Genomic DNA, 12,175 nt, shown 5'->3' on the forward strand with positions numbered 1-12,175 from the left:
GGGGTTGAGGGCGGCGAGGAACGCTGGTGTTCGTTGCCGCCGTCGTCGAGTAGGACGTCCTGCTGCTTCACGTGCCCTTGCTGGCCTTGCACGGGCTGGACATGTTGTCGTCGTCGACCAGGCCGCCGTGCCTGCGCTCCTCCTGCTCCAGCTCACGGCGACGGGCGACGGCCTCCTACTTCATACTCCCGCTGAGTATACAACAACTTCAGATCCAGCCAGCAGCATAGCTCCTCCCGCTGGTCCTCGCCGCCGTTGGTGCCCGCGCTCCTCTCGGCTTGACTAAAAAAGGCACCTTTAACTCCATCGAGAGGTGACGCGGGGCGAGAGGAAGAGGCGACGAGGGCTACGGCGACGTGGGCGAGAAGGATGCGGGCGGCCACGCGGGCGAGGGGGATGCGGGCGGCGACATCGGAGGAGCTGGGGATTTGGGCGGCGAGTCGGAGGAGCTAGGGATTTGGGCGGCGACGTCGGAGGAGCTAGGGATTCAGGGAGCGACTGGTGAGACAGTGAGTGTGGAGAGTCACGACAAGTGAGCGCAGACTGCGGAGGGGCAAAATGGGAAACAACAACATTTTCGTAGCGTTACGAAATTTCAACTACAATTTCTAAAAGCTCTTATAAAAGTTTACAGAGGGAGTAGTATATATGAAGTCACAGTTCCTTGGGCAGGAAGGAAGCTCGAATTATGAAACAAGTCAAGAACAAAAAGAAAATATCGCTAGTTAGACCATAACCACACCAAATCTTCCCAGGGACCAGGCCATGAGAAGAGTATAGTATATCTACACCATTTGGAGTGAAAAAAGCAAATCCCGTCGAGGACTACTATTTGGTTATATGGACAAAGTCGTAATTCCTTGGGCGTGAAGGAAGCTCGATTCATGAATCAAGTCAAAGACAATAAGAAACTATCACTTGGTTGACCATAAGCACACCAAATCTTGCTGAGATCAGATCAAGCAAATACTAGTACAGTACCGTCTACACTATCTGGTTATAATATCTTCCTTGCAATCACTTCCATCACAAGTATAAAGTTGGGTTGGTCAAGGTCTGCTTAAGCACGCACAAATCAGCACTAAAAACAGAGCTGCTTAATTACAGCTCTCTGTGTGTGTCAGAGAGAAGCTGTGTGGGTGTGTGAGAGGGAGGGAGAGATGGGCGGTGCCGTGAAGGTGTACGGGGTGGCGGCGTCTCCGTTCGTCGCGACGGTGCTGCTTTGCCTGGAGGAGGTCGGCGCCGACTACGAGCTCCTCCCCCTCGACATGGCTGCGCGGGAGCAGAGGACCGAGCCACACCTCTCTCGGAACGTATTCAGAAACAGAGATAGTTTATACTTTGATTATGTTTCTATCTCGCTCCATTTTCTTATGCAAGTCTTCGTATGGTTCAATCTCGCAGCCATTCGGCAAGATCCCAGCGTTGGAGGACGGGGAGTTGACTCTCTTCGGTATGAAATTCACACACCCATCAAGAATCAATTCATAGCATACAAACTATGATTAGATTTTCAATTGATCCACACATCGGTAATATGATCTCAGAATCGCGCGCGATTTCTCGGTACGTGCTCCGCAAGTACGGAGGCACCAGCGCCACCGATCTTCTAAGGGCATCCAGCCTAGAAGAATCAGCCATGGTGGACGTGTGGATGGAGGTGGAGGCCCACCAGTACCAGCCGGCCATCGCCAACGTCGTCCGGCAGTGCGTCATCCTGCCGTTCATCGGCGGCGCGCGAGACCAGGCCGTCGTCGAGGAGTACGTCGGGAAGCTCGAGAAGGTCCTCGACGTGTACGAGGCGCGGCTGTCGAGCTCGCCGTACCTCGCCGGGGACTTCTTCAGCCTCGCCGACCTCGTCCACTTCGGCTTCACCTACTGCCTGGTGGCCGGCACCGAGTTCGCGACGCTGCTGGAGTCGCGCGCGAGCGTCATGGCGTGGTGGGGGCGCATCATGGCCAGGCCCTCGGTGAAGAAAGTGGCCCCGCTCATCCACCTCGGATTGAAGCTATCCTCGTCTGCTTAAATTGAATGTCGCAAATTCAGTTTATATATGCATTTCAGTTGGGTTTTACTACTATGATTTTTGATGTCTAGAGACATGTTGAGAAATAAATGTTTGTTCGTAAGTAGTACTTCCTACGTAAAAAAATATATATAAGCGTATGGATCACTTAGTGATCTAAACGCTCGTATATTTCTTTGTGGAAGGAGTACTACATATAAATAAGACTAGAAGGAAAAATGAGATGCACTAAACTCATCATCGAATCTGATGGTATGATGGCGCTGGAGGCTACCTATCATCCAATGCTTATATTCGGACTGATGTTTCACTCATTACAAGTCATGGAGTTTGTTTTCAAAAGAAAAAAGTCATGGAGTTTGCTAGCATCAGTCTTGTCCACTATAGCAGGGAAGCAAATATGGTAGTTGATTTGCTTGGCAAAACACTGTTTTAGCATTAACAAGTAATCTTGAAAATCCAACATCCCTTCATCAGTATGTAAACGACCTAACTATTATTTGATGAATAAAACTGTTATGAACAAAACTATATATAAATAAGACTAGGAAAAGAGGTTGTGTGTTGCAACGGAAGAATTAAAAACACATCCCAACCATGATTCAAGACCCCAACATGTCAACTTCCTTTATTTCAACATGACATGCCATTTGTGCTGCCACTTATCCTTCTTTCCACCCTCGCCGACGGTGGCCTCAATGCTTACACAATCATAATGTGTTTGAATGTAGTCAACTCTAAGGCATCTCTTGGCATAAAATGGGAAATCTACTTTGTTTTCCACCCCCGCGAAGTTTTGCCGAGGCATGCACGTGTGGCCATAGATGATTTCTTTCGTTCCAATCCCATTAGGTCCATGTCTTTTATATCAACATGATGTCCCATCTTTGTTGCCACTTATTTTCCTTTCCGCCCTCACGACGGTGGCCTTAGTGCTAACACGGTCCCAACGTGTTTGAATGTGGGCAACCCTAAGATTGGTCTCTCTCTGTGTGTGTGCGCGCGCGCGCATAAGATGAGAAATCTATTTTCTTTTCCATCTTGTGAGGTTTTGCCGAGGCATGGATGTGTGGCTATAGATGTTTTCTTTCACCTCCAATCTAATTTTGCTGAGGTGTTCATTTTCAATCCAAATTGACGTCAATGCGACAGAAAGACGGATTTGTGCGCTATTTGATTATCAGTGCAGCCAAAAAGCATTTTTCAAAACTGTTAACACGTAAAATAATATCATATTAAGATTCTACACATTTTTCTAATCAAAATCCAAGCACACCGGATGGTGGACGAGGAAATGCAGACCCCTGTGAGCCTATGGGGCCGACCATGTCCTTCCTGTTTTGGGAAGATTTTATTCTTTTTCCCCTTTTAATCTCTGCTGGTTTTACTTATTTTTTAATTTTCCCGTTTGTTTCAATATCTGTTTGGAAAACCCTAGCCGCCTTTTCTACCGCGAGAGTTGCGAGGAGAAAACTCTTTTTCTTAGATAATGACACACGGTCCATCGAAGTGAGGCTTTACATCGTGCCTTCTGTCAAAATCTTAGATCAAATATCATTTAATTATTTACATTTTCAATCTGAAAATCATGTGTATAGATTTGCCTAGAAAATTATTATTTTTGAGAAGCGGAAAACATTTAAAATTATTGTTTTCAACATTATCTGTCACAGTTATAACTTTTTGATGGGATCTATCATAATAATATTTGTGAACAGAGGGAGTAGAATATTGTATATTCTTAGTTTCTATACGCATGTATTCAATAAAATTGGTGATCGATGTTACTGTAATGTCAAAAATAGCATACCGATGGTGAAGCTCAATGTTGACGGGTCGTTCATTCATACCGATGGTGGATTAGCAAGAGCCGGTATGATCTTACGTGATAATGACGGCAACATTATCTTCTCTGCTTGTCGTTCTATCTTGCATTGTTCCGGACCGCTCCAGGCTGAGCTGTTGGCATGTCAGGAGGGATTAAGCCTTGCTCTACAATGGTCTACTCACCCGATAGACATCGAGATGGACTGCATGGATGCGATCAAGTTGATCAAGTCGCCTACCCTTGACAGATCGCCACATAGAATGATAGTTCAGGATATTAAGAGGCTCTTTGGTGAAAGGGATATCTCTATTGCTCATGTAAGTAGGAATCAGAACGTTGTTAGCCACACACTTGCTGTTTTCGGACGATCGGAGGGCCGAACTACAGTTTGGTTGCGCTCTGGACCTGCAGACGTTCCTCTGCTATGTAGGAACGAATATTCCAATAGTTGAGCAATGAAATCCTTTTAACCCCGCAAAAAAAATGTCAAAAATAGCATGTATGTGTGACACAAAACAAAAGAGTGGTATATATGATAGTATCACAACACTCTTTGGACGATTTACGCACGATGAGTGAGTTGAGCATTTAATCAAGTGTCGTACGTGGATTAGAACCTTTGGATCAGTAGTTTCGATCACAGCATGCCTTCACAAGCAAAGCAAAGCAAGACCAGTCCAGTCCAGTCCAGTCCAGTAGGCGCACAGCGCCCGTCCGGCCTACCCCGCCACTCCTCCTCTACGCCGATGTCCTGCCTCCACCTCCTCCACCGCCGCTCCTCCTCCTGCACTTCCACCTCACCCTCCTGCTCCTGCCTCCTGGTCTCCGCACGTCGCCTTTGCCGCTGCCGCTGAGCGCGTCCGCTCCGGAACGCTCAGCCCGGAAGATGCACACCACCTGTTCGACCAATTTCTGCGGCAGTCCACTCTGGTCCCCGGGCAAGCCCTGAAAGGCACTCCTCACCGGCCTTGCCCGTGCGCGACACACCGACACCTGCATAGACGGCCCCTCCCTTGCCCTTACGCTCTTCAACCGTGTATGCCGAGAAGAAGCCGGCCGGCGGGTGGCGTCGCCCACAGTCCACACCTACACCATCCCGATGAACTGCTGCTTCCGCGTGCGTCGTCCCGACCTAGGGCTTGCCTACTTCGGCGGCCTCCTAATGACCGGCCTCAAAACAAATGAGGTTGTCGCCAGCACCATCCTGAAGTGCCTCTGCTGTGCAAAACGGACAGACGAAGCTGTGGACGTGCTGCTTCATAGGACGTCTGTCCTCGGCTGTGTGCCTAATTCCTTCTCATACAATATAGTTCTAAAGAGCTTATGTGAGACAGCAGGCGCCAGCAAGCGCTCGGCCTGCTCCAGGTGATGGCAAAAGGAGATGATTGCTCCCCCTATGTGCTGTCATATAGCACGGTCATCCATGGCTTCTTTTAAGGAAGGGGAAGTAGGCAAGGCATGCAATCTATTCCATGAAATGACCCAGCAAGGGGTTGTGCCTAATGTGGTGACATATAACTCGATTATCGATGCAATGTGCAAGGCAGGAGCAATGGACAAGACGGAGCTGGTCCTTCCGCAAATGGTTGATAATGGTGTCCGACCGGATAAAGTGATACTGTATATAATAGTATGATCCATGGATATTCAACTTTGGGCCGGTGGAAAGAGGGGGGTAAAATTTTCAGAGAAATGACAAGCCGGTGTCTTATACCAGATATTTTCACTTGGAACTCGTTCATGGGCTCCCTTTGCAAGTATGGAAGAAGCAAAGAAGCTGCAGAAATTTTCTTTTCCATGGCTGCAAAGGGCCACAAACCTAATATTGTCTCCTACATTATTCTTCTTCGTGGGTATGCCAATGAAGGAAGCTTTGCTGATATGATGAGTCTATTTAATTCAATGGAAGGCAACGGTATTGTAGCCAACTGCCAAGTTTTCACAATATTAATTGATGCATATGCTAAACAAGGAATGATTGATGAAGCTATGCTCATACTTACTGACATGCGGGGACAAGGACTGAGTCCGGATGTATTCACCTATTCAACTCTAATATCTGCACTTTGCAGAATGGGTAGGCTGGCTGATGCTATGGATAAGTTCAGTCAGATGATTGGTGTTAGATGTGTATAGTTCATTGTGTACATCCCCATTGTATAAGAGGCTTTTATGCACTTTACCACATCTGTATATGTACTGGCCTTTGGCCCTCAGTAAAGCTTAGTTGCTCACTTATCCAACATGGTATCAGATGCTAGGTTAGCCTCGCTCTCCCGCACGATGCAACTTCATGCTCCTCCTTCCTAGCCCACCTCGTCTCCGGCCACTCCCGCTCGATTCCGGCCGATTTTTCCGGCCGCTCTCGACTGCTGTTGCACCCTCCGCCACCGCCTGCTCCTATCCAGGCCGTCGTGGCTGCACCGGCCCCTTCTGGCGCGCTGCTCCCGTCCAGCCGCGTCGCTCCCGTCTGGCCGCGCCGCTCCAGCGCGAAGCCGCCGCTCCTGGTGCTCCCGTCCGGCCAGCGCGAAGCAGCAGCTCCTGTCGCTCTTGTCCGGCCAGCGCGAAGTCACCGCTCCGGGCGCTTCCATCGCTCCTGATTGGCCGCCGCTCCAGGCGCCGCTCGAGCCTGACCCCAGGTCAATCCCCGGCTGCGCCGCCTCGCTCACGGGCTCTGCTTCTGCTCGATCGAGCGAGCGCGCTCTCTGCCCGATCCCGATCATGATCCAGTTTCTGGATCTGTTGACTTATCCAAAAAACAGCTGCAGAGTGATGTCCTCTTCGGGCTTTGTTGCGGTTCCTCGGTGCTCGATGATCTTTGATGGCACCAACTATTCTGAGTTTGTGGGCTTCATGCGCATCCATATGAGTGGACTCCTTCTGTGGGGTGTTCTCTCTAGCGAGGTCCCTTGTCCACCATGCCCGGTTGCGCCAGTGGCCCCAATCCCACCAGTGCCGCCGGTCCTTGCTGCTAATGCTTCTCAGGCTGCCCGGGATGCTGCCAAGACTCTGGATGATGTTGCGGTTGATGCTTATGATCAGCTGGTATCCGCTTATTCCGATGCTCTCTCTGTATACCGAGATGATCTGTCTGCTTACACTCAGTGGTGCAATGATGATGCTCGGGCTGCTGCTGTTCTCACTGCGAGTGTGCTTCCTCAGTTTGCCTCAGAGTTTATGGGACTTGGCACCGTTGCAGCGATGTGGTCTTACCTCTGTCAGCGCTATCAGCCCTCTGGTGATGCTCTCTACCTATCTGTGGTGCGTCAGGAGCATGCACTCCAGCAAGGTGATTCTTCTGTTGATGAGTTCTATTCACAGTGTTCTACCATCTGGCGCCAGCTTGACTCTCTTCCGACAGTTGTTTGTGGAACCTGTCGTTGTTGTCAGACTACTCGTTCAGATCTCGAGTTTCAGCGGGTCCATGAGTTCTTATCTTGTCTCCGGTCTGAGTTTGAGCCTAGACGTGCTCACCTGCTTGCTCGTGGTCGTGTTCCTATCTCCGAGATACTTGCTGAGCTTCGTGCTGAAGAGACCCGTCTTCGCTCTGCTGGGTTGCTTCTGGTTCCGTCGGTATTGGCCGCCCGGGCTCCTGTGTCATCTGCTCGCATCACTGCTCCGCCGCTCCTGCCTTCTCCTCCAGGGGGGTGAGCCATCCTCCTTATGCTGAGAAGGGCACGTCGCCCCGTGACACCGTCTGTGGTTATTGCTCCCGGTCAGGTCACCCAGAGTCTGATTGTCGCCAGAAGAAGCGTGACTAGAGGCGCTCCTCCTTCTCCAGTGGGACTCCTGTGTCCTCCTCGACCCCGTCACTCACTGACGAGGATATTGTTCGCCTCAAGCGTCTCCTTGCTTCCTCAGGCTTCTCGTCGACTGCTTCCGCTGCTGCTGTGACCATCACCGGCATCTACACAGTCAGGTACATCTTCGTGGGTTCTGGATTCTTGAGCCTCCTTTCATATGTCCTCTGATTCTTCCGCGTTGTCTTCTCTAGGACCTCTTGATTCGCCTGTTAATGTTCTTATTGCCGACGGCACATCTCTTCTTGTTGCTAGTCGTGGTGTTCTTTCCACTCCATCTTTTTCTGTTCCGAGTGTTTCACATGTTCCTCGCCTTACCATTAATCTTTTTTCCGCTGCCCAACTCATTGATTCTGGTTGTCGTGTCATTCTTGATACCGACTCTTGTTCCATTTAGGATCGTCGCACCAAGGCTTTGGTTGGTGCTGGCCCCCGGCGCCGTGAGTCAAAGGGCCTTTGGGAGGTTGACTGGCTTTGTGTTCCTTCCGCTGCCACCACTTCTGCCAGCTCTCATGCTCTTGCTGCCTCTTCGTCTGCGTCCTTCCAGTAGTGGCATCATCGCCTTGGTCACATCTGTGGCTCTCGCTTGTCTTCTTTAGTCCGTCAGGGCCTCTTAGGGTGTGTATCTGGAGATGTCTCCTTACATTGTAATGGTTGCAGACTTGGCAAACAGACTCAGCTACCTTATCCTACTAGTGAGTCTGTATCTCAGCGTCCTTTTGACTTAGTTCATTCTGATATTTGGGGTCTTGCTCCCTTTGATTCGAAAGGTGGTCATCGCTACTATGTTTTGTTTATTGATGATTTCTCTCGCTACACTTGGCTCTACTTCATGAAATCTCGTATCGAGGTTCTCCCCATATATAAACGCTTTGTTGCCATGGTTCACACTCAGTTTACCACGCCCATTCGTACTTTTCGTGTTGACTCTGCTGAAGACTTTATCTCTCAGCTGTTGTGTGGTTTTCTCACGGAACAGTGTACTCTTGCCCAGTTCTTGTGTCCTGGTGCTCATGCTCAGAATGGTGTTGCCGAACGAAAGCATGGCCGTTTACTTGAGACGGCTCGTGCGCTGATGATCGCTGCTTCCCTTCCACCCCATTTTTGGGCTGAGGCTGTTTCAGCATCCACCTACCTCATCAACATTCAGCCATCGACTGCTCTGCAGGGTGGTATTCCTATGGAGTGTCTCACTGGTCGCTCTCCTGACTACTCAGCTCTTCGTATGTTGGGATGCGTGTGCTATGTTCTCCTTGCCCCCCCGCCCCCGAGAACGCACCAAACTGACTGCTCAGTCGGTTGAGTGTGTTTTCCTTGGCTACAGTGATGAGCACAAGGGCTATCGATGTTGGGATCCTGTGGGTCGTCGCTTGCGCATCTCGCGTGATGTGACTTTTGACGAGTCTCGTTCCTACTACCCACGTTCATCTTCCTCGAGTTTCTCTGTGGACGACCTTTCTTTCCTTCTCCTTCCCGATACACCTTGCTATGTGCCTCATGTGTCACCCCTTTCTCCGGCACCTCTCCTTTCTTCTCACTCACCACCGACCCCGTCCTCCTCCTCCACCTCTCCACCATCATCTCCAGTCCGTCGCCCTCTCTCACCGTTTCCTTTCCACTATACTCGTCGATCTCGTACTGAGGATGTCTCCTCTGACGAGCCTCCCACCTCTGGTGCACCCCCTCCCACGCATCCTCCGGTTCACAACCTCCGTGCTCGGCCTCGCCCCCACCTGATCGCTACTCCCCTGATCGGTACGGTCTCTCTGTTATTGCTGAGCCCACTTCCTATCGGACTACCATGACTCAGCCTGAATGGCAGCTTGCGATGGCCGAAGAGCTTGCTGCTCTTGAGCGCTCTAGCACCTGGGATCTAGTTCCCCTTCCTTTCGGTGTCCGTCCCATCACCTGCAAGTGGGTCTACAAGATTAAGACTCGCTCTGATGGTTCTCTTGAGTGCTACAAAGCTCGTCTTGTAGCTCATGGTTTTCAGCAGGAGCAGGGGCGCGATTATGATGAGACATTCGCTCATGTGTCCCACATGACCACTGTCCGCACTCTTCTTATTGTGGCTTCTGTTCATCAGTGGTCTATCTCTCAACTTGATGTTCAGAACGCTTTTCTCAATGGCGAATTGCGTGAGGAGGTTTATATGCAGCCACCACCGGGGTACTATGCTCCTGATGGTATGGTCTGTAGACTTCGCCGCTCCCTCTATGGTCTCAAACAGGTCCCTCGCGCCTGGTTTGAGCGCTTCGCCTCTGTGGTGACTGCCGCTGGTTTCTTGCCCAGTGATCATGATCCCGCGTTGTTTGTTCACACGTCTCCTCGTGGTCAGACTCTTCTCCTTCTCTATGTTGATGACATGATCATCACTGGTGACGACTCTGATTACATTGCCTTTGTTAAGGCTCGCCTTGGCGACCAGTTTCTCATGACTAATCTTGGTCCTCTTCGCTATTTTCTTGGGATTGAGATCTCCTCGACCTCTGATGGCTTCTACATCTCCCAAGAAAAATATATTCAGGATCTTCTTGCTCGCGCTGCTCTTGGTGATGAGCGCACAGTTGTGACTCCTATGGAGCTCAACGTTCAGCTTCGTGCCTCTGATGGTGACCCTCTTCCTAATCCCACTCGCTATCGTCACCTCGTTGGCAGCCTTGTCTATCTGGCTGTTACACGCCCTGACATCTCCTATCCTGTCCACATCCTGAGTCAGTTTGTTTCAGCCCCTACCTCTGTCCACTATAGTCACCTCCTTCGTGTTCTGCGATATCTTCGTGGCACGATCTCTCATCGCCTTTTCTTTCCCCGCTCCAGCTCTCTTGAGCTCCAGGCCTACTCTGATACTACCTGGGCTAGTGATCCCTCTGATCGACACTCCCTGTCTGCTTACTGTGTCTTTCTTGGTGGCTCTCTTATTGCCTGGAAGACAAAGAAGCAGACTGCAGTTTCTCGCTCCAGTACAGAGGCTGAGTTGCGAGCCATGGCTATGTTGACGGCTGAGGTGATTTGGTTACGGTGGTTACTTGAGGACTTTGGTGTGTCTGCTACTACCTCAACTCCTCTACTGTCCGACAGCACCGGTGCTATCAGTATTGCGCGTGACCCGGTGAAACATGAGCTCACCAAGCACATCGGTGTGGATGCCCACTTTGTGCGTGCTGCTGTGCAGGATCAGACCCTCGCTCTTCACTATGTGCCCTCAGAGTTACAGCTGGCTGACTTCTTCACGAAGGCACAGACTCGAGCACAGCATGGATTTTTCCTCTCCAAACTCAGTGTTGTTGATCCACCATGAGTTTGAGGGGGGGTGTTGGATGTGTATAGTTCATTGTGTACATCCCCATTGTATAAGGGGCTTTTATGCACTTTTTTAGAAAAGGAGGATGACCCCCGGCCTCTGCATCTGGGAGATGCATACGGCCACTTTATTGATTATTCTCGAGGACCTTACAAAGTATTACAACAATGTGCCTGAATCCATCATCTTGGCAACATATGCCGCTACTCCTATCCAAAATAATGAAGGGGTGCTAGCTGGGCCACTACCCAGACCACTCACCTAAACCTAACATCAAAAGCCGGAAGCCGAAACACTCATTCGGAAGCCCCAGCCGAGCCACATACCGTGTCTGGGGCACAATCCGGTCAGATGCACTCGTGTGTCGTCGTCGCCATCTTCCACGGGTCCGTCTTCAGATCATATTGAGGCTTCTACCTTGTCTGGCCACTCTGCCATCGACGTCACCATGACGCCAGACAGCAACCTCCTCCTACGCGAGTCCATCTCCATGCATCGGACGCCGAGCCTCCACAACGCTAATGTCGCCGATATCCGCCGCCATCAATGTGTGAGATGAAGCACCGCCCCACCATCCCCCCAGCCATCACTTACTCCAAAACGATGCCCCCAGGAGGGAAAGCGATAAAACGACATCATCGTCCGATCCGGAAGACCCAGATCTAGGGTTTCCCCCGGAGCATCCCGAGCCTGATGATGCAGACTGCAACGACGATGCCTCGACAAGGGAACGACATCAAAGACGGCGCCATCGTCTGCCATGACCGTAATCAGCGCGATTTTCATCAGCAGTTGCTCCACCAGACGTGCGCCTCCGACGTTGCTGGTCCCTTCAACTGGAGCAAACTCCAAAAAAATGCCCTAAAGAGGGACTAGGACGCAAAAGCGCCGCCATCGCTTGATCCCAAGGAGATCTAGGGTTTCCCCCGGAGTTGCCCGCGCTGACAAGGACCAGACAAGGGTAGAATCCCGCGGATCTGCCCAGCTGCCGACGAGTCGCACCCACCACCATGCCGACGGCAGACCAGTGATCAAGGCCCACGCTTGGGCATAGATCCGGCCGCGCCGCCGCGAACCGATCTGGTCGCACCGCCGCCGTCCCTGGCGGCCGCGACGCACCAGATCGCGAGGCCTCCTGCCGCGGGGAAGCGAAGTCGTCGAGGCGCCGCCACCACCCGCCGTGGCGTCCGGCCCGCCGCCACGCTTCGGCCCGGGGG

General features: G+C 51.2%; 2 protein-coding genes across 5 annotated transcripts in view; one reads left to right on the forward strand and one right to left on the reverse strand.

The window, feature by feature from the left end:
- The window catches only part of LOC119325561 (probable inactive serine/threonine-protein kinase fnkC), a 27,715-nt gene that overhangs the window by 3,093 nt on the left and 12,447 nt on the right, over positions 1–12,175 (reverse strand). The window contains exon 8 of one of the 4 annotated variants that reach the window (XM_037599301.1): positions 1,910–2,018. The exons of the other annotated variants lie outside the window; for them this stretch is intronic. Coding sequence (XP_037455198.1) covers positions 1,989–2,018 — 30 coding nt within the window. The 3' untranslated portion in view covers positions 1,910–1,988. Of the gene's footprint in view, positions 1–1,909; positions 2,019–12,175 lie in introns of those variants that run through there. 4 annotated transcript variants of the gene reach the window in all.
- LOC119325589 (glutathione S-transferase 4-like) lies at positions 398–2,317 on the forward strand. The gene is made up of 3 exons (XM_037599324.1): positions 398–1,313; positions 1,405–1,453; positions 1,548–2,317. The coding sequence occupies exons 1-3, from the start codon at positions 1,161–1,163 to the stop codon at positions 2,024–2,026; spliced, it is 681 nt and encodes a 226-aa protein (XP_037455221.1). The 5' UTR covers positions 398–1,160; the 3' UTR covers positions 2,027–2,317.

The sequence above is a fragment of the Triticum dicoccoides genome, chromosome 1B (assembly GCF_002162155.2).
Source record: "Triticum dicoccoides isolate Atlit2015 ecotype Zavitan chromosome 1B, WEW_v2.0, whole genome shotgun sequence".
Classification (NCBI taxonomy): domain Eukaryota; kingdom Viridiplantae; phylum Streptophyta; class Magnoliopsida; order Poales; family Poaceae; genus Triticum; species Triticum dicoccoides.

Excerpts from the sequence above, each read along its gene's own strand:
- LOC119325589 (XM_037599324.1), top strand. The coding sequence starts at position 1,161 with ATGGGCGGTGCCGTGAAGGTGTACGGGGTGGCGGCGTCTCCGTTCGTC. Across the intron at positions 1,314-1,404 it reads AGCCACACCTCTCTCGGAAC|CCATTCGGCAAGATCCCAGC; the intron begins GTATTCAGAAAC and ends TCAATCTCGCAG. Across the intron at positions 1,454-1,547 it reads CGGGGAGTTGACTCTCTTCG|AATCGCGCGCGATTTCTCGG; the intron begins GTATGAAATTCA and ends ATATGATCTCAG.